The sequence below is a fragment of the Bubalus kerabau genome, chromosome 5, assembly GCF_029407905.1.
Source record: "Bubalus kerabau isolate K-KA32 ecotype Philippines breed swamp buffalo chromosome 5, PCC_UOA_SB_1v2, whole genome shotgun sequence".
Lineage (NCBI taxonomy): Eukaryota > Metazoa > Chordata > Mammalia > Artiodactyla > Bovidae > Bubalus > Bubalus kerabau.
This window is the reverse complement of record NC_073628.1, coordinates 127,842,969-127,869,189: the sequence shown is the minus strand read 5'-3', so window position 1 is coordinate 127,869,189 and position 26,221 is coordinate 127,842,969. Positions and strand designations below refer to the sequence as shown.

The 26,221-nt window shown below is 44.0% G+C and overlaps 1 protein-coding gene across 24 annotated transcripts in view; it reads left to right on the top strand.

Annotated features, from left to right (window-relative positions):
• HHAT (hedgehog acyltransferase) overlaps window positions 1-26,221 on the top strand; it is a 354,036-nt gene that overhangs the window by 157,844 nt on the left and 169,971 nt on the right. For all 24 annotated transcript variants that reach the window (XR_008715105.1, XR_008715106.1, XM_055583064.1 and 21 more), the window contains one exon: window positions 18,877-18,912. Coding sequence is in view for 22 of the 24 variants with exons in the window: in XM_055583064.1 (XP_055439039.1) it covers window positions 18,877-18,912 (36 nt within the window). In the remaining 2 variants the exon portion in view is untranslated. The remainder of the gene's footprint in view (window positions 1-18,876; window positions 18,913-26,221) is intronic.

Genomic DNA, 26,221 nt, shown 5'->3' with positions numbered 1-26,221 from the left:
CCATTGTATCTACTACTGTGGGCAGGAATCCCTTAGAAGAAATGGAGTAGCCATCATGGTCAACAAAAGAGTCCAAAATGCAGTACTTGGATGCAATCTCAAAAATGACAGAATGATCTGTTTGTTTCCAAGGCAAACCATTCAATATCACAGTAATCCAAGCCTATGCCCCAACCAGTAACACTGAAGAAGCTGAAGTTGAACGGTTCTATGAAGACCTACAAGACCTTTTAGAACTAACACCCAAAAAAGATGACCTTTTCATTATAAGGGACTGGAATGTAAAAGTAGGAAGTCAAGAAACACCTGGAGTAACAGGCAGATTTGGCCTTGGAATACGGAATGAAGCAGGGCAAAGGCTAAAAGAGTTTTGCCAAGAGAATGCACTGGTCATAGCAAACACCCTCTTCCAACAACACAAGAGAAGATCTACACATGGACATCACCAGATAGTCAACACCGAAATCAGATTGATTATATTCTTTGCAGCCAAAGATGGAGAAGCTCTATACAGTCAGCAAAAACAAGACCAGGAGCTGACTGTGGCTCAGATCATGAACTCCACATTGCCAAATTCAGACTTAAATTTAAGAACGTAGGGAAAACCACTAGACCATTCAGGTATGACCTAAATTAAATCCCTTATGATGATGCAGTGGAAGTGAGAAATAGATTTAAGGGACTAGATCTGATAGATAGAGTGCCTGATGAACTATGGATGGAGGTTCATGACATTGTACAGGAGACAGGGATCAAGACCATCTCCATGGAAAAGAAATGCAAAAAAGCAAAATGGCTGTCTGGGGAGGCCTTACAAATAGCTGTGAAAAAAAGAGAAGCCAAAAGCAAAGGAGAAAAGGAAAGATATTTCCATTTGAATGCAGAGTTCCAAAGAATAACAAGGAGAGATAAGAAAGCCTTCCTCAGCGACCAATGCAAAGAAATAGAGGAAAACAACAGAATGCGAAAGACTAGAGATCTCTTCAAGAAAATTAGAGATACCAAGGGAACATTTCATGCAAGGATGGGCTCAATAAAGGACAGAAATGGTATGGACCTAACAGAAGCAGAAGATATTAAGAAGAGGTGGCAAGAATACACAGAAGAACTGTACAAAAAAGATCTGCAAGACCCAGATAATCACGATGGTGTGATCACTCACCTAGAGCCAGACATCCTGGAATGTGAAGTCAAGTGGGCCTTAGAAAGCATTACTACGAACAAAGCTAGTGGAGGTGATGGAATTCCAGTTGAGCTATTCCAAATCCTGAAAGATGATGCTGTGAAAGTGCTGCACTCAATATGTCAGCAAATTTGGAAAACTCAGCAGGCCACAGGACTGGAAAAGGTCAGTTTTCATTCCAATCCCAAAGAAGGGCAATGCCACAGAATGCTCAAACTACCGCACAATTGCATTCATCTCACACGCTAGTAAAGTAATGCTCAAAATTCTCCAAGCCAGGCTTCAGCAATATATGAACCGTGAACTTCCAGATGTCAAGTTGGTTTTAGAAAAGGCAGAGGAACCAGAGATCAAATTGCCAACATCCTTTGGATCATCGAAAAAGCAAGAGAGTTCCACAAAAACATCTATTTCTGCTTTATTGACTATGCCAAAGCCTTTGACTGTGTGGATCACAATAAACTGTGGAAAATTCTGAAAGAAATGGTAATACGAGACCACCTGACCTGCTTCTTGAGAAACCTATATGCAGGTCAGGAAGCAGCCCATTTAGTTATAGTTAAAATTCACCTGCAGATGGAATCACTCCATCATGTTTTCTAAGCCGTTACTAATCTGTAGTAAACTTACCTGGTTTTCTGTGTCTTCCATCCCCTCATTCTGGCTAGTACCCTCTAAATATGCTCCTCTGTTATCAATCTTTCTTTAAAGTAAGCATTTGAAATTGAGGGTGACCTTCCTGGTGTGGTGTAGTGAGCACAAAGATGCATTATCCGTTCTTTTGTTCTTCTATTAAAGTGGACAAATGCTAGCATTATTATTATTTTTTTGCTTCACAACTTTGATGATTATTGAGCTCACTGTTAAGTAAACTCCTCAAATCTTAACGTGCTTCTGTGAAACCACCTTGCCTGCATCCAGTACATGCAGGGCTTTATGGGCCACAGTGAAGACCTTGGCTGCTCTTCTGAGTAAGTAGAGGAGAGATGTGTCCTGCGTTTTTAAGAGATTTTTCCAACTGTACTATTGATAATGGCCTTTAGGAGAGCAAAGGGAGCCCATTAGAAGGCTATTAATGAAATAGAGGTGAAAAATTTTCAAATTCTGAATATAGTTTAGAAAGTAGAGCTAACGGGATTCGCTGATGGATTGGATGTGGGGATTAGAGGGTCAAGGATGACTGCGAGGATTGTGGCAGCGGCATCTAGAAGGATAAGTTACAGTCAGTCGAGATGGGGAAGTCTAAGGGAGGAGAAGATGCAAAAGGAAGACCAAGAGTTTAGTTTTGGATATGCTAAGTTTCAAACTTCCTTTAGACATCCAAGTAGAGATGTTAAAAAAAGAGGGAGATATATGGGTCTGGGATGTAGGAAAGAGGTTTGGGTTGGAAATACCAATTTGGGAGTTTATAGCATATAGGTAGCATTTAAGATTTGGATATAGGAAAAAAATTGGATATAGGATTGTGAGATTGCCAAGAGAATGAATGTATAGGGGAGAGATGAGGACCAAGGACTGGTGAGCTCGAGCTCTCTGATCTGTCAGGTTGGAGTTGGCAAAGCCACCTGAGAAGTAGCAGCCAATGAGTTATGAGGAGTGACTAAATGAAGGTCAGGGAAGATAATTATAAAATAGATTACAAATTTAATATTAGCATGCATCATATATAACCGTTAAGATGAATATGTAATAAATGCTTCATATAAACATATGTTTATATAAGTACAAATATATACTTCCCTGATGGCTCAGTTGGTAAAGAATCCCACTGCAATTCAGGAGACCCTGGTTCGATTCCTGGGTTGGGAAGATCCTCTGGAGACAGGACAGGCTACTCACTCCAGTATTCTTGGGCTTCCCTGGTGGCTTAGCTGGTAAAGAATCTGCCTGCAATGAGGGGGACCTGGGTTTGATCCCTGGGTTGGGAAAATCCCCTGAAGAAGGAAAAGGCTACCCACTCTAGTACTCTGGCCTGGAGAATTCCATGGACTCTATAGTCGATGGGGTCGCAAAGAGCCAGACATGACTGAGTGACTTTCACTTTCTTTCATAAGTACAAATAGATTAGAAATTGTATGTAATGGATTACATCTGGGAAAATAACCAAGAATCACAATGCCTGGGTATTGTGCTCAGTTCTGCTGTTCTTAGTACTTAGACTTTACGCAATTTAAATAAAATTTTTTTAGCAACATTTTTAATTCATTTGGAAAGTGGGGATTTTAATTCTGGTCTTACTATCAGAGTTATTGTGAGAATCTGTTGAAGTAATGGATAAATATGTTTTCTAGCACATGCCTCCTCTCTCATCTATTTTGTATATATCCATATACACACTTACATGTATGTATACTTGTATGTATATATGTGTATTTATGAGTATATGTGTATTTAGGAGATTCCACATATTTGGTATATTGTTAATGTGTCATGAATCACTCAGGTTATGACCTTTGGGTGGTTATAATCATTTTAGTAGGTTGAAGACAGTGTTTTGAAAAATAGAATAGAGAACATCACTATGAATTGCTCAGAGTAAAGGTAAGTCAGGTTTCTGGAAACTCTGTTTCTGTTACATATCTGTAGTCATTATCTATTCCAGATTGTCCCAAAAGTTAGCAGTTTAAAGTAATAAGCACTTATTATTTCTGAGAGTCGGCGACTGCCCAGTTGATGGTGACGCAGGTTGAAGGCAAGCTGTCTTCCAGGTCTTTGGTCAGAGACTTGACTAGGTTGGAGGAACCATTTCCAAGCTCGCTCTTGCACGCATTGGCTGGAGGCTCAGTTCCTGGTCTGGTGGGTCTTTTCTTAGGGCTACTCATAGCTGGCTTTCACCAGAGCACATAATCTGAGTGAGAGAACAAGAGAACATCCCCCAGACAGAAGCTGCAGTTTATAACCTACTCTCATTACTTCCACCACGATTCTCTTCTATTCTGCTAGTCACACAGACCACTCCTGGCAAAGTGGGGACTATGCAAGGCTGTGATAGCCAGGAGGCAAAGACCATTGAGGCCCATGTTGGAGAGGACTACCACAACCTCTCTGTATATTTGTGAATACTGGGTTGAGATAAAAATTTATTTCTTAATGTGGATCATGTGAAAAAATGTTTTAAGAAACACTGCTCTACAGTGTCTTATACTGTGCGCCATTGAACAGAGTCATATGTTAGCTGGCAGAAGCCCATTTAAGAAGCTCTGCTTTTGATACTATTTTATACCCATGGTTAGTTACTAGTGACTTTGATCATGAACCAGTAATTTTTTTTTTAACAATGAAACAATACAAATAAAGTCTAAATGGACTATTTATCTTTAACCAAAATGAACCTTTGCTTGTGTCGTGTGTCCTTTCCTAGACCCCCTGTCAGATTTCTGTAGTGGTATGTCATTTACCCATCTGGTCATCTGCCAGCTCCTGGGCTGTTTATGGATTCTCACTTCAAATCTTTGGCCATATTTTGTGCAGGCTGTGTGTCTTGTTTCATGTATCTTGTGGAATATGATGGCTGGGTTTGTGATAGTAATTATACTGTCTGCTTTTTTTTTTTTTCTGTTTACTTATTGGCCTGTGGGTGTGGTTTGAATTATGAGGTTGTAGGAAATTTTACGTGTAGATAAAGGGGTTTCAGCTCAGTTCAGTCGCTCAGTCATGTACAACTCTGTGACCCCATGGACTGCAGCATGCCAGGCCTCCTTGTCCATCACTAACTCCTGGAGTTTACTCAAACTCATGTCCATTGAGTTGGTAATGCCATCCAACCATCTCATCCTATGTCGTACCCTTCTCCTCCAGCCTTCAGTCTTTCCCAGCATCAGGGTCTTTTCCAATGAGTTAGTTCTTTGCATCAGGTGGCCAAAATATTGGAGTTTCAGTTTCAGCATCAGCTGTTCCAGTGAATATTCAGTGATTTCCTTTAGGATGGACTGGTTGGATCTCCTTGCAGTCCAAGGGACTCTCCAGAGTCTTCTCCAACACCACAGTTCAAAAGCATCAATTCTTCAGTGCTCAGCTTTCTTTATAGTCCAACTCTCACATCCATACATGACTACTGGAAAAACCATAGCTTTGACCAGACAGACCTTTGTAGGCAAAGGGGTTTACTTATAGCTAAAGATAGAAGTTTGTACCTAAACTTCTATTTTGTGAAGAAGGCTTATTACATACATAACAATGTGCCTGATTTAAAGGACTCTTATGGAATAATTGTAGCTATGACTTATAATGTAGCCTGCTATGAAAAGCAAATCTGTTTTAGCTTTCTTGGCTGATTAAAAAAAAGGCGTTAAATGACAGACAAAGAACAATCTTTGAAGCACTAATAGACTGTAAGCAGGCTAGGAAGTCTCTAGGTAAACAGTTCAGAGCCCAGTGGAGGCACAGCACTAGGTAAAAACATACGGCCACTGGCTTTAACTAAAACTGTGGGGGTTTCAAGATGGAGTTGCTTCTTAGAGGGCAAAGGGAGTGCTATCAATTTACTGGAAAGTGGCTGTTTTGCAAGAAGCCTCCTGGTTTGCTCTCTGCTGTGTGTGCTTTGAAATGCTCATGCTGCTTTTCAGCCCTGCAGCCACTGGCCTCTCTGACTTGTTGAGATCGCGTGATGAGGGCTTCTCTGCATCGCCAGTCACAGGGGAGGGTCAGATGAGGACTGTTGTTGTCAACAGGCTCCCAGGGACAGAGGCCCCTTAGTTCTTAAAACTCCCCTAGCATCTTGGGTTTACTGTCATGTTCTACGTATCAGTTGCCTCCCTAAGCTGTAAACTCTCATAAGTGGACATGCTCCCCAGCACCTGTCAGTCATTGGCCCAAGGCCGGGACTAGACATATACTTGTTGAAGAGAGGAAGAAGTTCAATTCTTTATTCTCTTGAATGGGTTTATGTTCAGAAGAACCAGTTTTGTGGTGGTAATATGCACATGATGCTGCTTGTTCTCAGTGATCCTGCTAAGTGTAGTAAAATTTAACTTTGCTTGAAATATGTGAACTTAAAAGTGTTGAAGACTATTTATAATACCACCTCTGTTTCTTTTTAAAAGTTTATTTCTTGATTTTTGACTACATTGGGTCTCAGCTGTGGTGTGCGAGATCTTCCTTGTAGGGTAGGTTTCTCTCTAGTTTCAGCCCACGGGCTCCAGAGGGCCTGGGCTCTATAGTTGCAGCACTCGGGCTCTTTAGCTGTGGTTGTGGGTTTAGTTGCCCCCATGGCATTGTGGATCTTTGATCAGGGATGGAACCCACCTCCCCTGCATTGACAGGCAGATTCCTAACCCCTAGACCACCAGGAAAATCCCTTATTGCTGTTTCTTGAAGTAAGATCTTTTTTTCCCCCTTTGAAGCCTATCTCATTATCAGTAACATCCAACGGGAGGAGGACTTAATTTTCATAACAAGAGATATGGCCCACTGACAGCATGAATGAGCCGGTTGAGGACTGCTGAGCTAGAGAACTGAAGATCTCTTGAGGTTAAGAGATCTCTGTGCACATCCCTGAAGGCCAGAGTCCTTGTAGACCAGGCAGCATTATCTGTCAGCTCTATGAAGTGCCTTCCTCTCCATGTTACAGAACCAAACTTGGGTCCTGTCACGCATGTGCAGTAAAGCCAGTCTACTGATGCTGGGTTGTGGTGAAGGAAAGTGTAGTGTTTATTGCAAGGAGCTGACAAGGAGTCCCAGAAAGCCAGTGCCCAGAGAGTCCCGACTCTGCGAAGAGTTCCAGCAAAGCATTTTTTTTTAAATCCAATTCAGTTTTTAAAGCTTATGTATTTATTCACTTTTGGCTGTGCTGGGTCTTCGTTGCTGTGTGGCCTTTCTCTGGTTGTGGAGAGCGAGGGCTACTCTCTAGTAGCGGTGCGTGGGCTTCTCATTGCTGTGGCTTCTCTTGTTGCTGAGCACTCTGCGGGGTGCACTCGGGCTTGAGCAGTTGGGGCTCCCGGGCCCTAGAGCACAGGCTTAGTAGTTGTGGCATGCAGACTTGGTTGCTCTCTGGCCTGTGGGATCTTTCCTGACCTGGGACTGAAGCCATGTCTCCTGCGTTGGCAGGTGGATTCTTTATCACTGAGCCACCAGGGAAGTCCTTAGCAAAGCATTTTTAAAGGCCAGCTGAGGGTAGGGGAGTTCTAGGTCCTGTGATCAGCTCCTGCACAATTCTCTGATTGGTTAGTGGTGAGGTAACAGGGCAGTGTCACAGGGGTTAATAACATTATCAGTCTTGAGGCTCCAGTAGACCTGGAGGCTCTATGCTCATGGTCATCAAGTATTTAGTTTCCATTCTGTGGGGCTTTTCCATGTCTGTAAAACAGCTTAGGAAATGTGCACCAGATATAGTTACCTAGGTGCTTCAGAGAGGAACTAAAGCAGAGGATATGAGGCAGGGGGGCTCTGTCCCTGGAAGCTTCCATAGGGTTCTGCTTGGTTACATCCAGAACGCTAAACAAAGGAATGCCAACGAAGTTGCTGTAGGTTTGGCCCATGGACCTGGCTTTGGCATTATAACTTTGGGAAGCAAAAGCAAATGTTTGCATGATGGTCTATGGAAAGTCCAGAGCTTTGGTGTACATTGGCGCTCTGCCTTGCTGTCTCTTGACTTTTCCTTGCTGGCTCTGCAGGGCTGGTCAGCCCCAGGCAATATGTCCTGTCTGGTTTGGGTGAGACATCTGTGTCCCGCTGCTTCAAGCCTCAAGCCTTGCACCGTGATGCAGCCCTGCAACGCGCCCTCCTCGTCTGTGCGTGTCTGCGCTCCGCTCCCCACTCCCTACACAGCACTCCCTCCACCTGTGTCTGCTGGCTTCCCTTTGACAGATGCTGCTTTGTAGCCTCTTTTTTTTTTCTTCTGAATTTCAAATGAAGAGAATTTGTTAGAAAGTTACAGAAGGAAAAATAGCCGTGTTCTCTTTGATTAGTTGGAGCCATGTAGGTAAAAGAGATGCCTAAGGAGAGGCTATGAAATTTGCTAGTCATTAACATGAGAGAGGCCACAGAGACTTGGGGACCCATTGTTTTAAAACCCTGGACCTCTGCTTTTATCTTGGACAGTCAAGGAGGAAATAAATGCCAAAGGGGCATTCTTATCCATGTTCCCATATGTAATTAGTATGAAAATAAGACTGAAGAGGGAAAGGATACAAATTAGTGAGAATGACACTCATATCAAATCTATTTATCAAACATCATTTTTAGGTATAATGACCAGTTTCTTTGAAATTCCAATTATGATAATGAATCTTCTGTTTTGGTATAAAGATGAAGAAAGGTATAAAGAAGAAGAACCTGTGTCCCTCAGCCCGCTAAACACACTTGGGTCTTATTTCTTTTCAGACCTATTGGCCTTAGATTACTAAGAGTGGCAGAACCAAATGGGCGACTGTCCCAAGGAGTGAAACGAGATCATTGACAATCATGGGATGCAGTTTTTCAAGCCATAATGAACAGCTTCATCAAGCACGTGGCATGAGTAATCACTCATTGTAATGTTGTATCCACAAGAGAAATGCTGTGTGGTGGAAGGAGATTTCAATCAGATGTACACGTACACGTACAGAGAAGACTTTTCAGCTTTTAAGACTGTTAACATTTGCTCTGTGTTAAATTCCTGTGTTTTGGTGGCATTTAGGGGATAAGTATTGACTTTTTAAATTGTCTAGTTCCCAATCCCAACCTTTTGAGGCCTGACCTACTTTATCGAGGTTCCTAAAACACTGAGTATCTTGGGTCCAGTTTACTTTACAAATTAGAAGCTGAGGCCCCTGTCTCTGTATAATCTTTCCTAATGGGGAATAAAAGGCAAAGGTCAGAGGTTCTCATTCTCTTTTTGGAGATAATTCAGTAGTTGTGTTGTCAGGGGCAGCCTGGGCAGAAAGATCAGTTGAGCTGTATCAGCAGGGATATTCCATCAGGGATATGATTTCTCTCCTTTATCTCGCTGCTTCTGGTTGTTTTCTGGGCATCATCACTGCACGTGCTGCCTTGCAGAAAGAAGAGTACAATTATCATCATCTCCAGTGGCTCTGGAGCCAGCTCTCTTCTTACTCAGCAATATTTTAGTTTCCAATCCATAGTGATATTCTGTGAGGGTTCTAGCAACTGGCTTCCAGGGATAGGAGACTAAGTACTTTGGAATTGACATGCTCCCTAGAGAGCACTTCCCACCCCTACTAGCCAATTTCTATTTATCCTACAAAACCCAGCTAAAATATTACCTCCTCTGGGAAGCCCTTCCTGGATGCCTCACCTGCTGTCATAATGTAAACACTTCTTTCCTGAGCTGCTAGACACTGTGTTTGTTTGTTTGTTTTCACAAGGCCCTGTGCATCCCATCAGTAGGTGCTTTAACCTTATTAATGTGAGGGGACTCCCTCTTCCATAGTCCTACCTCAGAACTAATATCCGCTATTAAAGCACTCACACATTACTGTGTTTCAGGTTCCCAAAGCCTATATTGTATTTTTCTTAAGAATAAAAAAAAAATTTGTCCTAGTCTAGAAATTACAAACATAATCTTTTGATAGGCGTATCTCATATGATTTATAATATGTGTCACTTAAAAATCTCTGCGTTTTTAATGAGATCTAAGTTCAAGTTGAAATTGGGTCCCTTCCTAATTAAGTAATTGTAAGCAAGTCTTTTAACCTTCATTCTTGTGTTTGTTTATTCATTCACGTATTTATTGAGCCTGTGGCATAGGTCCTGTTAGACACCCTGTGTTGGCTTCCTTAGCTAGAAAATGGGCCTAATATACAAGCTCTACTTTCCTTGCAGTTCGTTAAGAATTTTCTGACAGTGCTTTGTAAATGTGAAGCTCTATTGAGACATTATTTATGATTATTTTAATAGACAAGGACTTGTGTGCAAAAAATAGAATAGAACAAAGCAGCAGATATTTGCTTTTTTGACAGAATTTGTTATAGCCACATCAAAAAAGTGTTATGGACATATCAGAGAGCACCATCTGGGGTGAATCAGCCTCAGTTCTTTTTTCTTTCTTTCTTGCTACCTACATTTGAAATATAATCCTGAAAACAGGAATCCTACTGGCTTAGTCTGGGTGTCCTTCTTATCCTTCTCAGGAAAGCGGGAACAGGGACTGACTGTCTCACTAGCACCGGACACAGTGGGTGAGAGGTAAGTCCCCGGAGGGATGTCAGACCTCCCCTCAAAATAAACAGGCAAGCAAACAGAAGCAGCAAACGTCTACCACATAACTCTTACCCATTTTTTTTCTCAGCAGACGCCTTTGTCTCATACTCTGGCAAAAGGCCTCCCTTTACTAACTCTGCAGGCTTCTGCACACCTCACCTGTCACAGTGGAAAATTTACCCCTGGATAAACAAACAAAACCACCTCATTTGTCTCATCTTTCTAAAGCTACTCTCGTCCCTCCTCTCCTTCAGAACCACACTGTGTACACAACATCGGAGTTAATTGTACCCATTGTCCCTGCTTCCTCTCCTTCCCATTCATTCTTCACTCTGGCTTGACTTCCACTTCAGTCACTTAGTGAGACTGCACTGGTCCAAGCTGCCGAGGACCTTCCCGTTGGCAAATGTGTCTCTTAGGTATTTTTACATGAAGACATGAAAAGCAAGATGAGCTTAGATCCCTACCTCACGCCATGTGCAAAAGTTAACTTTCAGATACCTTAGAGACTAACACTGAAAGCATGATCCATAAAAGAAACATTGATAAGCTGGGCTTTGAAGACTTCAAAACTTTTGTGCTTCAAAAGACAATTTTAAGAAAATAAAAAGACAAGCTGCAGACTGTGAGAAAATGTTTTCAAGTCACACATTGGATAAAGAACCTGCTTCTAGTATGTACACTCGGGTAGGAACTTAGCTTTCTTGTTCACTGTTGTATCCTAAGCATCTGTTGCAGTTCGTGACATTTGGAAGGGGCTCTGTAAATATTTGGTGGATAAATGAATGACTATAGCATTAATGCAGTTCGGGGAAGAGTTTTTAGGAACATAATAAAGTCGGAGGAGGAGAGAAAATAACCTTGAACATTTGTAGAATGTCTGTGAAGCACTTGTAACCACTAGGTTTGTTCCTTTTTGGATCTCCGTGCCACAGGGAAGGAAACTGAGACCTGCAAGGATGATTTATTTTTTTGCCCAAGATCAAATACGACTAAGTGGGAGAACTAGAGTTCACACCTCGGTTTCTGGTTCCACATCTAGTGGGCTATGGTTTCTACTCTAGTTTAGGAAAGGTCTTCACTCCTGAGCCATCTAGGCCTGGCACTGTGCCTTCTCTCTTTGTCTTTCTCCACCAGTATGAGATGTCCAGATCTCTAGGCTTTGGGGCTATTTCCCCAGAATTTGCTCCCTGATAATCTCATGGTGAACACACATGTCTGATGCAGTGAAGAGCTGTCGTGTGAAAACCCAGCAGCAGCTTTCACTCTGTTTGTTTTGGAGAATATGTCCTCCCAAGACTACAGTTCTCATGTTCTACCTTTCCATCAAACTGTATTTCAGCAAATATGTTTTGGCTGCCAACTGGGGTCTGACTGGTTCACTTTTACTTTTTCCTGTTTTCCCTGCAACACTTTTTATTCTTGACTGTGCAGGCTCTGAATCTCAGATTGATAGGCAGGCTAGATCCAGATGGGACCAGACTATGGAAAAACATGAGAAAGTCAGGGAATGGCATGCTGCAGACTATATACATGGCTTTTACAGATGGCGATGGAGATGGCATGACCTGATGCCAGTTATTATATGATGTCAGCAAGAAGCCTGTTCTAAGTATTGTGTCCTGGGCATTCTCAGAAAATAAAGACATGGATTGAGGCTGAGAGGAAGGCAGTATTGTGACATTTGAATAAAGAACTGGGTCTCTAGGAGACCTAGACTGTTAGACTCAGCTCTGCTGCTAGTTGTATACTTGCGGTTCAAATTATTTCATCTTCCTTATCCTGTCTTTCCTAATCTGTCAAGTGAGGAGGTTAGAGCAGATAAACATTAAGGCCTTTTCCACTCTTTGACATTAAATTAGATAGCCCAGCCAGAACTAACCAGGGCTTCTTGAGCAGAGGGATAAACTTTATTCTCCTGGTGATTTGATTTAATGTTTACCTCCAACTCTCTGCATCAGTCTTCAGACTTCCCAGATAGGAGTGTGACAGCTGTCCTTTGGCAGTACTTAGGGGACAAGCAAGTCTGGAGGTGAAAACCATAAGGGTTGTACATTGAAGAAGACAAGGCAGGGATTGAGATCTGAACATGGTACCTCACCAAATACTGCACCGCCTGTGTCCTGCTGACTGGCCGCGACAACAGAGATTCTAAAGCACCTCACTGATTATGGGACATTTGCAGCTTCTGGCCACAGTTCACTGTTTTTTTTTTTTTTGTTTTTTTTTAATTCCTAGATCCTAAACAGTCAGGATCAGCCTGGGAGGAAGGACCAGGCCCCCCAAAGGCAGACAGCCTGTCAGAGTAGAATCGATTCTGGATCTAACTGTGGGCTCTGGCCTGAGTTCTGCCACGGACATGCTGTGAAGGCCCGACGCCTCCTTTCTCAGAGCGGGTGCTCTGTGAGTAAGCGTGAGGGCACCACCAAGCTGGCAGGTTGTTGTTGCTGCTGTTCAGTTGCTAAGTCATGTCTGACTACACCGTGCCAGGCTCCTCTGTCCTTCACTGTCTCCAGGAGTTGGCTCACATTCATGTCCATTGAGTCAGTGATGTTCTCTAACCATCTCATCCTCTGCTGCCCCCTTCTCCTTTAGCCTTCAGTCTTTCCCAGCATCAGGGTCTTTTCCAGTGAGTCAGCTCTTCACATCAGGTGGCCAAAGTAGTGAGGCTTCAGCTTCAGCATCAGTCCTTCCAATGAATATTCAGGGTTGATTTCCTTTGGATTGACTGGTTGGATCTCCTTGCAGTCCAAGGGACTCTCAGGAGTCTTCTCCAACACCACAGTTCAGAAACATCAATTCTTTGGTGCTCATCCTTCTTCATGGTCCAACTCTCACATCTGTACTTGACTACTGAAACAACATAGCTTTGACTAGATGGACCTTTGTCAGCAAAGTAATATCTCTGCTTTTTAATATGCTGTCTAGGTTGGTCATAACTTTCCTTCCAAGGAGCAAGTGTCTTTTAATTTCATGGCTGCAGTCACTGTCTGCAGTGATTTTGGAGCCCAAGAAAATCGAGTCTCTCACTGTTTCCATTGTTTCCCCATCTATTTCCCATGAAGTGATGGAACCAGATGCCATGATCTTAGTTTTCTGAATGTTCAGTTTTAAGCCAGCTTATTCACTCTCCTCTTTCACTTTCATCAAGAGGCTCTTTAGTTCTTCTTCACTTTCTGTCATAAGGGTGGTGTCATCTGTGTATCTGAGGTTATTGATATTTCTCCCAGCAATCTTGATTCCAGCTTGTGTTTCTTCCAGCCCAGTGTTTCTCATGATGTACTCATACATATAAATTAAATAAGCAGGGTGACAATATACAGCCTTGATGTACCCTTTCCTGATTTGAAATAGTCTGTTGTTCCATGTCCATTTCTAACTGTTGCTTCCTGACCCGCATACAGATTTCTCAAAAGTCAGGTCAGATGGTTTGGTATTCCCGAGTCTTTAAGAATTTTCCAGTTTGTTGTGATCCATACAGTCAAAGGCTTTGGCATTGTCAATAAGGCAGAAATAGATGTTTTTCTGGAACTCTCTTGCTTTTTCCATGATCCAGTGGATGTTGGCAATTTGATCTCCGGTTCCTCTGCCTTTTCTAAATCCAGCTTGAACATCTGGAAGTTCATGGTTCACATACTGTTGAAGCCTGGCTTGGAGAATTTTGAGCATTACTTTACTAGTGTGTGAGATGAGTGCAGTTCTGTGGTAGTTTGAGCATTCTTTGGCATTGCCTTTCTTTGGGATTGGAATGAAAACTGACCTTTTCCAGTCCTGTGGCCACTGCTTAGTTTTCCAAATTTGCTGGCATATTGAGTGCAGCACTTTCACAGCATCATCTTTCAGGATTTGAAATAGCTCAACTGGAATTCCATCACCTCCACTAGCTTTGTTTGTAGTGATGCTTTCTAAGGCCCACTTGACTTTGAATTCCAGGATGTCTGGCTCTAGGTGAGTGATCACACCATCATGGTTATCTGGGTCATGAGGACCTTTTTGTACAGTTCTTCTGTGTATTCTTGCCACCTCTTCTTAATATCTTCTGTCAGGTCCATATCCTTTATCAAGCCCATCTTTGCATGAAATGTTCCTTTGGTATCTCTAATTTTCTTGAAGAAGTCTCTAGTCTTTCCCATTCTATTATTTTCCTCTATTTCTTTGCATTGATCACTGAGGAAGGCTTTCTTATCTCTCCTTGCTATTCTTTGAAAGTCTGCTTTCAAATGAGTACATCTTTCCTTTTCTCCTTTGCCTTTCGCTTCTTTTCTTTTCACAGCTATTTGTAAGGCCTCCTCAGACAACGATTTTACCTTTTTGGATTTCTTTTTCTTGGGGATGGTCTTGATCACTGCCTCCTGGAGGCATTAGCCCAAGCTCAGCCTAATTCGCTGATGGTTATCAGACGTGAGTTGCTGCTATGGATGTGACTGAATACTTAGAGATGCTTCCTGAAAGTGACTGAAACAAGGAGTCAAAAGCCTGAGGCTAGGTGGCAGCTTTAAGTTCTTTCATTCTGGTTTTCTATCTGATGGTTCAGTCTCCTCTACACAACTTCTGAATCCATCCTTGAACTCACCTTGTAATGAGGAACTCCCTGCCTTGCTAGGATATTGTAGCTTGCTCCACTGTTCCCTTTCCTCTCTCAAGCTGCTCCTGCTGTCGATTGGTGTTCAGACAACAAGAATGTCCACATCACACACATAGAAGATTTCCTGTTTTTACTTTCCAGAAAGAATCAAGAATAATATGCGCAGGATCACTGCTTCTTATGTACCCTCATAAAGAAGTCTTGGTTTATTGTGAGGAGGTAGCTGTGAGAGATTACTTTCTCCAAAGGAGATCAGAATAATTGTACTACAGTTTGGTAGGTATCTTATTTCAGGAGAGAAGCCCCACTTCTATCCGTGGGTGTTTATTTTACGTATTTACAGGTTGTACTTGGTGTGTTAAATAATTACTTTTGAGCATCTGCTATCTGCAGTGTCATGTACTAAGAGCCAGGGCAGAGACAGAGGCGTTGGTGCCTTATTACAGCATGTCAGTCACACGTTGATTTGTTACCCACCCGGATTCTTGGACTCGAATGAATAGAAATTGAGGAGGCCAGATTAGAAATTCGGAAAGGGTGTTGTTTCGACTCCTGCTGCAACATGATGGGAGGAAAACAAGTAACAGGTTCGCTTGCTTACTCCCGAGGAGGGGCCAGCTGGTCCCTTAAATGGAGTGAGGGTTGGGGCGGATCTGTGGTTCGGGCTGGAGGAGTGGCTTGGGTGGTCTGCCCAGCCCCCGGTGATGCTCTGTGCAGGGGATCATGCACAGGACCCTCCTTTTGCTCCAGGCACCTCAGAAGGGACACTTGGGTCTTGGCCTTTCTGTATCTTTTTCATAATCTGTCCCAACTGGCCGTGCACACATTTGTTTTTAATCCGTTCTAGCATCTTTGTATTCTGTTGCTCAAGGAGACGTTTGTCCAGGTGCAAGCGCTGCAGTAAAGGGTCTCGGGTGCCCCCTTGTCTCCGATTCACCAACAGCTATTTGTTGAGAATTTGCTTCGTGGCTGCCTCGGGTTCTTGCCCTTACAGAGTTTGCCATCCGCCGAGGGAGGCGGTGTTTGTCGATCACACTGTATTGAATTATTGTTGACTTTGCCACCTCTTCACGAGGCTCCGCTCTCCTTGAAGCGAGGTTACGTGCCGTGCATTACTAAATTCCCACCACCTGGCACACTGCAGGCAGAAGGTAAATGTTTGTTAAATGAGTCAGTGGCTGGATACATGAAGGGAAAAACACGCACTTTGGCATCTGGAGCTTTAAGCTAGGTCTCGACTCAGCAGTTTGCCAGCTAGGTGGCTGGGGATAAGGACAGGCAGTTTTACAAAATAGGGACCTCTTTTGCATTGTGGTTGTAAAGATTAAAAGAGGGAATGCACAGAGGGCTGCTTATGCATGCATGCTAAGTCACTTCAGTCATGTCCAACTCTTTGCAACCCCACGGACTGTAGCCTGCCGGGCTCCTCTGTCCATGTGATTCTCCAGGCAAGAGTACTGGAGGGGGTTGCTATTTTCTTTTATGTCCCTTTATAATTTGACTTCTCCTGCCAAGTTATTGGGAATGGGGCTTCCATTAAAACAACTCTTAAAAATTGGAGGGAAGGAGAGTACCATTCATTGAGTACTCTTGATGCATCAGGCACTGTGCTCAGCCCTGTATCTGTTCTATCCTGAATTCTCATAACCTCCCTATGAGTAAGTGTTAGTTGCTCAGTCGTGTCCGACTCTGCGACCCCATGGACTGGAGCCTGCCAGACTCCTCTGTCCATGGGATTCTCCGGGCAAGAATATTGGAGTGGGTTGCCACTCCCTTCTCCATCCCTGTGAGTAAAGGACCTCCATTCTCCCCACTGGGGAAGCTGGAGGCTGGAGCATTGACATAACTTTCCAGAGCCTGGCTGACTCTAAGACCCAAGCAGGTAGACAGTGCAGAGCTAAAGGGAGCAAGGCAGGTGGGCTTACTCGGGGTAGGGCAGCCACGTTGGGAGAAACTGAAATCAGGTGGAGGTGGAAAGGGAGCAGGTACTTCAAATCAACAGCCACTTTCAATTAGTAATCATGAGAGGCAGCGAGGGCCCATGATTTTAGTGGGGGGAGCAAGTAACTCGAGGCTTTTAGGGCTCAGTTTGACTCCCAGCTTCATCCTCTCCTAGCTGTGAGCTTTGCACCAGTTACTTAGCCTCTGAACTGTGGTTCCTTCACCAGAAATAGAGACGCCAGTACCTACCTCCCTGACAGCCACGTGTGCCTGTGAGCAATGAACACAGTGGTTGCCACCTTCTAGATAAATGATAATTCCTATGAATATTATTAGGTTTTTCATTATTCCTTCGGGGGCTTCTTCCCCTCCCCCACCTCTGTTCTGGGGGTCTCTGGGATTCCTTCTGTGTCTATTCCATCCTCTGCTTCCTGCAGCACAGTCCATTCTTTCTGTAGGTGGTGTAATTGAAAAACCAAAATCTTTGTTTTAATGCATACGCACTACTACCTCCCTTATCGCAGTTCTGGCAAATTTACAATCACTGTCCATCATGTCAAGATTTTAGTTACGCGGCTGAGCAACGTAGCCTTGGTTTTGGTTGAGAGGAGGGAGCATTTCTGTTTGTTTGTTATTGTTGTTAAATCTATGTTAAATATAATTATAGGAATTGATCTCATCCAGGTCAGTATAAAATCAGCTGAAACAAATCAGCTCTCCCTGCAGGTATATCTCCCTTTAGAGCTCTGTTCAGAGACTTATGAGTAAATGGAATTTAGGTATCTTGACTTTGATTTTCTCTGAATTATAGAAATATTTCTGGTGAGTCACACAGTAACTGAAGTACCTGATATTTTGGCTTTGTTTCTCTCTTCTCACCTACCTGGTGTCTTTAATCTGTAAACAGATGCTGGAAAGCATCTTGTCATTCAAAGGTATCCCACAAGAAATTGTATTTAGTCTTATATGTCGGGGGTGAGCTGAGATGTTTTAGGGTCAGGGCTAGGGTAGACCCGGATGCTAGGGGGACAGTCAGGGCCCGGGCAGTTGGACCCCTCTCTAAGGCGAATTTTTGTGTCCACTGCTCTTTGTGTAGGGACAGAATTGACCCAGGCTGGTTGCTAACCTGGGAGGCCAGTCCAGTGGATGGGATATCACCACCACCATCAGGTGTTAGGAGTAGCGATTACTTCCTGGTGGGCAGAGGCCCCCAGTCTTTTTACTCACAGCCGGACCCAGAGGTAAAAAAGGATGCCAGCTAAGTGGTTGGAGGTTTAGGGGGAGCAAGCATGCTCATTAGGGAGACCAAAGCAGCGATGGACTGAGTGAGTCTGGTGGTGTCTGGGGAGGCTGTGACTGAAGGGGTCCACCACTGCCCCGGGCCTGCTGGATGCTGGTGTGAGGCCCAAGCACAGTGGCCGGCATGGACACACGTTCTCCCTTCCCTGCTAGAGCAGACCCGGATGGGGCTGGGTGGTGCTCTCCTATGAAGAAGCTCCAGGGACTCGGGCTGGGCGGAGATGGAGGCCTAGAGTTGACCATTCCCCACCGCTGTCTTCCCTTTGGCCAGGGGGGTTTGCTGTTTTTAAACCATAACTTCATTAATTTTTGAGTAAATGAGACAACTAGTATTATAAAAGAACTCTTTTTTTTTTTTTTAAGTGGTGAAATCCACTCTTCTGGACTCTTAAGAAGAGGAGGTTAGCCCTGTCCTGACAGTTTTGCTATGGTAGAGCAGTGAGCGACTGCATTAGAATCACCTGGCAGGCTCGCTAAATCTGATTGCTGGGCCTCATCCCCAGAACTTCACAGTTGGTGTGTGGGGGTGGGCTGAGAATTTGCATTTTCAGCAAGTTCCCAGAGCCTGAGGCCATGGCTGCCCCCGAGGACATACCCTGGGAAGAATCACTATCATGGAGTAACCCGTGTGTTCCCCAAGCTGCGAATGTAAATGATGGCTATTTCGTCAGCTCCACCTCTGCTGTGACTATCTCCTATTGATATGCTTCTCTTTGTCTTCCTTCCACAGGCATTTTGACGTTGGACTACATGATTTCTTGGTTAGGTAAGCCAATAATTTTAATTTTAGATATCATTGGCATAGCCTGTCTATTATGGAATACTGAGATGAAAATAAAGTCCTTGTTAAATATCTTGATGAATAATGGCAACTGTATAGTTGTGAGGAAAACGCTGCCAGCACTGTTATTTGTGTGTGTGTGTGTGTGTGTGTGTGTGTGTGTGTGTGTGTGCGCGCGCGCGCCTCCCAGAGTCACACAAGAATAGCCAGCCTCTTTAATCAATCAAAGGGATTTGTATCTGAAACGGTAGTTACCTAACTATTGGGCTGCTGCAAAGACAAATAGAAAAGTGAAGAGAGCCAGCCTGCATTCATACATTAAACAACCGTCTTGACCAGTCTTCCCCCCACTGAATTTAAGCTTTTTAAAAACGGAATCTACTGGTTGTTTTGAGCTTCCCAGGTGGCTCAGTGGTAAAGAACTCACCCACCAATGCAGGAGATGTGGATTCAATCCCTGGGTCAGGAAGACCTCCTGGAGGAGGAAATGGCAACTCACTCTAGTTTTCGTGTTTGGAGAATTTCATGGACAGAGGAGCCTGGCGGGCTACAGTCCATGGGGTTGCCAAGAGTAGGATGTGACTAAAGAGCAATTGGTTCTTCTACAGTCATTAAGACACCAACTTTGTTCATAATTCAAAGAGATTACACATAGCAGTTTATATCCTAGTATATTGGTGATTTGTTAGCTGAGTTGACTTATGGGGTGTGTTAATTACAAATAGTTATTAAACAGAAGTTAAGTGGAAACATACCAGAATATTAACAGAGTTGCTAAGAATATGCATCATATTTTTCCTGCTATAAACTTTGTTATACTTTCTAGATTTTCATTATACTGAGCATGTATTTATTATTCTAATAATGCTGGGAAATGATCATTAAAAGTACCTATCAAAAATATATGTGGAAAGCAATAATGGTTGCGGAAGGACTATAAGCTGAAGATTACAAGGAAACCAGGAATCATGTAGAGTGATTTCCTTTCTGCAACTGTGTGGCTCTAAATGCGAATTAATTCTTAGAGTCCACTAATAAACAGTCTTGTAAATCACACGTGATTATTTCTGGGTAGATGTCACAGTGGTTCAGTTCTCTGCGAGGCACGGCCATCTCCTTGTGGGTAAGATGCTCTCTGAGGAGAAATATACATCTTTGGCACCACCTGGATCCTAAAGCAGCAGCATTTCCTCTGTGCTAGATTGCATATGGTAGTGTCCCAGGAGGGGCCATGGCTACCTTGTCCTTTCTTTACGTCCTTATCCAAGGCTGTGCAGTGAAATTGCACAGTGAAATTCCTTGGCCTGGGGAATATGGATTATCCTGGCTTTCTCCAGGCTCTCATACATGGAAGGTTGTGTGTAAACTCTTACCCGTGATACATCAAGGGTAAATGTATTTTAGCAGGAGGGATAAAGGGTCAGTGATCAGGAAAGGCAGGCATGAGAATTCTGTATCTAAACCCATCATAAAAGCTGCCTGAATGAACTTCAGGGAGTAGGTTGGATCTTTTGAATCAATGTCTTTGGTGCTTCGTGTTACTCCCATACGACTGTTCACATGAGCGCTGTGGTGCCTGCAAGTTTGTACTCGGTAACTTTCTTGAGGGCTGGGAACACATCTTAATCCCCTTTTCATAATTCAGTTATATAGAGAATCAACCCTTCAATTTGTGTAGGGGTGACTGAAGGAGTAAATGCATGAAATGAAGCAGAAAGGACTGGAGGGTGAGGATTACAAGAAGCTGTTTATTTAACGAATAATTATTAAGCCTACCATGTGCCACTTGGTTATTTCTGGGAATACCATGTGAGAAAGGGAGACATTTGATTTAAAGCTTTCCCTCAGCTCGTTGCTTGCCAGCCTTGTGGTTTGAGCAACCCGAAGTGAGGAGGAGGGGTGGTCCGCTTCTGGGACCCCTCCTCTCTGTCCTTTTTCTGGGCGCCAACCATATCTCCCGTGGTAGGGGAGGAGGCAGAGGGAGTGGTTAAGTGACTCTAATGTAATTGGTGTTGGGATCCCCTGACTTTGGCAGAAGGCCCTTTTGTGTGAGTGCTAGTAAGATGCTCAACGAGTCACCTTAATCCGTTGTTCTGAGAACCAAGCAGAACTGGGGCTTCTTTCTGCCCTGCCGTCTTCCTGCCCTGCCGTCTTCCTGCCCTGCCGTCTTCCTGCCCTGCCGTCTTCCTGCAGTTTTCCTTTCCTTTCCTCTGGCCTGGGCAGAACAAACCAACACGCCTGTGGTTATCCACTCGGAGAGTAAGAGGTCAGTCTCTCCTTCTGGCCAGCCTGCCCAGTCTCTGGATGAAGTCTCTTCATCACCTCAGCCACCTCCCAGCACGTGTCAGCACTCCCCACTAAGCCAAGAGCCTAAGGATTCTAAATCTCTTCCTGTCTTGCTGTATCTCACGTTCGCAGAACCCAGGGTGGCAAGGCTTGAGCTGGGAAGCCAGAAGAAAACTCAAGGGGTGGTAGGAACTGCAGACAAGTTTATTCTCTAATGGCAGTACGGCAGCAAAAGGGCCTTCTCAGATGGGGCTTATACACGTTTACAGAGCAAAAGTGGTCCATGGCCGAGTGGGTGCATCATGAGGGACATGCGCGGTGCTCTAAGTGATCTCAGCCGTCACGTGACCGTGTATTTACAAAACGTGGAACGAGAGGCCTTGGGGGTGAGAGAGCCTGACCACCGCCATCTTGGCTCATTTGCTGTTTCCCTGGACTTCCTCTGGCCTCCTCCCAGCTTGGGGATGGGGTGGGACAGTGTGTGGGTGGGGGAGCTGGTTGAGGGGAATAGTCATTTCTCCATCTCCTAGGAATTCCAGGATGGTGTGTGTGTGGGGGGGGGGTGTTACCCCTTTATTTGCAGCTGTCTTTAGAAAGTGGATCCTTTCTGCTCCCATGTTGCAGGTGGGGGTGGGGTGCAGAACGCAGACCTGCTGGGGACTTAGAACTTGGGGACTTGGGCCCTTTAGTGAGAACTGTTTCATCAGCACGTCAGTGTGGAAGCCGGGTTGAAGAGATGAAAGCAGGAGGTGGGGGAATGGCAGCCACAACCCTTTTTAAAGGTTAAGCTGTGATGGGGAGGACAGAAAGACCAGGCAGCTGGTGGAGAGGGTGGTTTGCAGGGGGATTTTGTTTTTCCTTTTTAATTGGAGGAACATTTAGCCAGCAGAAGGTCTTAAGTGCCCTTTAGACTTAAGAAAGTGGTTTCAGTTGGGTGGAGAGAAGCAGCACATAATTGCCAGGGCAATGAGGAAGGGAAGCCTTGAATGGTGATTTAGTGACCTCAGAGGGCCTTGGCATATCAATGGGGAGATTGATGTATCAATAGAGAGATCCTTAGAGGATTAGAAGAATGAGGGGGGTGGGGAGGTTAATACTTCAGGAATCCTTCTCAGTCTGTGATGACCAAGAGAAGAAAATATATTTCCATTTCTAAAAAGAGGACATGTTGGAGAAATTGGCATAGACTTTTTTTTTTTAATTAACTGCAATTATTGACTCCAACTAACTCTTAACATGTACTCTGGGTTTTCAGGCTGTATTGAATGCTTAGTGTTTGGCAGGAAAGAAACTGCAGCATGCCTGAAATTAATCAGCTTCATCTTTTACGTTGATGGAAGCAATGTCAGCTTCTCTGGAATGACATCAATTTCCACAAAGCCAAGAGCCCTATCTGTGATCTCAACCTAGGCAACTGCAGGGGGGGGACATGCTTCCTTTTAAGTTTTAAGTTGTTGGCGTGTTTCACTGGGCTGTGGGGCAGGAAGGAGCTGTCACAGTTAATGAAATGTGAGCATTTCTGGTGTTGGCGTTTTATGATGACTGTGGGAAAATTCTGTGCACTCAATCCTTCTGCATCTTACAGAAACCAAAGGGAAGACTTCCTGGAAACAGTAGTCACAAATCACTGAAGAATATTCTCAGAAGAGCATTAGCTAGAGTTCTTAATGTGATGCTACCAAAGAAAAAGGGGGAAAGTGGCCAATCTAGGAAAAGAAACACAGAAGAAAGTTGCTCTTTGATTTTAAATAGGTAACAGGATGACTTGTTTAAATTTAGCTTAGTTAAGTTTTGGCAAGAAAGTAGAATTGATTAGTGATGTTTGGTTTGATTCTTGCTGTTTTATTTTGCCCATAATTGTAGGCAGCCCCACCCCTTTTATGAAAGGTATACTGTATTTGCTTTGTATTTACCCACCCCCCCCTTTCTAAGTACCTCAGATCAGGGAATCATTTTAAGTGACACAAGACGGTCTCATGACTTTTAAAGGAAAATCTCAAAACATTCTTCTTACATATTGTCTGAAAGATGAAACTTGTCAGGGGTTTTGTTTTTTTAAACAATTACTCCTATGCTTGTGCATGTAAAAAGCAGAAAAATGTTCACCCGTGTTTTCTTCTTGCTTTCTGTATTATTTATATTTAGCTGTTTAATCCGTTTTAATACATATTTCAAATAAGAGTCTAACTTAAATACTGGGACTTCCCTGGTGATCCAGTGGTTATGATTTGCTGCTTTCACTGCTGTGGGCCCAGGTTCAGTCCCTGTTTGGGGAACTAAGATCCCACAAGCTGTGAGATACAGGCAAAAAAAAAAAAAAAAAAGGCAAAGTATGTTTTCTTTAGCATCACTTTGCCTTTTGTTCTAAAGCGCATGTGTGAGCACTTCAGAGCCACTACTTTTGTCCTTAGGAGAATTTTTTTTCATCGAGTGTATTTTTATTGGAGGATGGTTGCTTTACAATGTTGTGTTAGTTTCCTCTGCTTAGGAGACTGTTTTGATATCCTGTCAGGACCAGCAGAAATGCCAAGTGTGGCGGAGATGCCAAGGGTACATTTTAGGCAAATAGAAAAAGGCATTGGGCCTCAGGCATGGCCCTGAAGCTACTTGAGAAGCTCTCTGGAGCTGACACAGTCATTGGAAGATAAATTCCGCTTCATAAGCAGATTCTGCTTAGAGATCCTTCAACATAGTGCAGATTCAATCCTGTACAAGCGCTAATGTTTCTATGAAACAGCTCCGCTGTGCGCTTTTGAAGCGTGATATTGTTCCAGTGAGAGAGAAGGCAAAATGGGCCAGCCGCTCACTTCTGTAGTGTCCTTTTCTCCTGGAGGTTGATCCTGGGACCCCGCCATGGTCGGGGCTATCTTTGAGTTGTCAGAGGGCAGCACACTTCAGTGATGTGTCAGTGAATGGTTCACTGAATTCTGAAATGAGCAAAACTGGTTTTGGTTTTCTCTTGGTGACAACCTCTACCTGACCCAGTCACAAAACCAGCCCCACAGCAGAACAAAAGTGTTGTTTGGGCTGAAAACATTGATGTTTTGAGCTTCATGAATCATAGGGTAGTCTGTAACCTCCTTTATTTTGAGCACCCTGAAGTCCACTGCCACACTTGCTGTAGTTTAACATCAGCAGTCACAGAGTTGATAAAGAAGTCTGCTCACCATCATTTGAAATCATGTTTTGGGTCATGTGATGCCTGCCTTGCATCTTTAAGAAGCCTAGTAGTCAGATGACTAGTCAGTTCAGTTCAGTCATTCAGTCATGTCCAACTCTTTGTGACCCTGTGGACTGCAGCACACCAGGCTTCCGTGTCCATCACCAACTCCCAGAGCTTGCTCAAACTCATGTGCATCGAGTTGGTGATGCCATCCACCTACCTCATCCTCTGTCATCCCCTTCTTCTCCTGCCTTCAGTCTTTCCCAGCATTAGGATCTTTCCCAATGAGTCAGTTCTTCATATCAGGTGGCCATAGTATTGGAGTTTCAGCTTCAGCATCAGTCCTTCCAATGGATACGCAGGACTGATTTCCTTTAGGATGGACTGGTTTGATCTCCTTGCAGTCCAAGGGACTCTCAAGAGTCCGGTTGAATCTGATCCCTCGCCATCTCTCACATCACATTTTCCTTTCTGCTTCTGGAGAAGGGATATTCACCTTTGTCTGTACTTTGGGCTTCTTACCTCACAGAGTTGTAGTGAGGTATATAATATATGCCACACAGTCAGCTCCATGCCTGGAAACAGTGAGGACTTAGTAGGGGTTAGTTTTTCCTTCCCCCACCTCCACTTCACCTCTGGAATCAGGGTAACAGGTTTGAGTCCTGGCCCCCCTCCCACCTTGGGGTTACTCACTAACCCTTTCTGAGTTTTTGACAACTTTCTCTGACGCTGTCTCTCCCTGTGATTCTCTTTTCCTGGGTCAAAACCAGACTAATCCACCCTGTCCAGGGCCCACAGCAGTAGGTCTTCAGGTTCGTTTGTTCCATGGCCTCCTCCAGGGGATCTTCCAAGCCTAGGGATTGAACCCAGGTCTCTCGCAATGCAGGTGGATTCTTTTACCGTCTGAGCCACCGGGGAAGCCCTTTTCCATCTCATCTCACCTTTAATCTTTTGTGTCACTGCCAAATGGGTCCTCATGCTATTTTCCATCTTTCTTCCCACTCCTGGCTTCTTTTGCTGGCTCACGTGTTCCCTGTGTGTGAAGTGCCCACCTGGCCCCCATATTCAAGTCCGCTCCTTTCAATTCTGTCTCAAATGCTGCTTCCTCCATTCTTAGCACGTGTCTCCATTTTGGACCTATTGTCTTTTTTTTTTTTAACATATTACACATCAATTATCTCAGTTTTTAAATAATGCAGTGATTGCCAGTTCATTGCTTTACTCTTTTTTAAATGGGAACAAAATTCATTTGCTTGGTGACAGGGCTGAAATCAGTGTCCCTTGTCTGTAACCCAAGGATGCAGAGCATAGGGAAGGGGCTGAATATTTGACACCATGAATTAAAAGAAAAAAAAAGTTTGAATGAATACATCTTATTTTTCAAAAATGGAACAGGACTTAGTAACTATTTCCTTTTCATTTAATCCATTTATTTATGCAACCAATTAAGTGGTCTAAGCACTGTTTCAGGAACTGGGATGAAAGCAGTGATGGGCTAGACAAGGTTTCTGCCCTCCCTTGCCTGCATTGCAGTGGGTGAAGCCAGAGAGTAAATGAGCACGGCATTGCCCGTGTTGTGATGGAAGGGCAAGGCGGGGAACCCCCTTCGATGGCGTGGGCAGGAAGGGCCTCTTGGAGGCAGTAGGTGACACCGGGTGAGAGGTGGGTGAGCTGAAGGAGGCAGTGGGGGAGAGCTGAGGCCAGGCTGCTCCAGGCACCAGGGCCCTGAGACCAGGAGCCCACTGAGAAATGGAAGGAGAGGGGAAGCTGGTGGGGCAGGAGGGTGTGGAGCAAGGAGCCAGGAGTCTAAGATGAGTCTGGAGGAAGAGGTGACAGCCAGGCTGT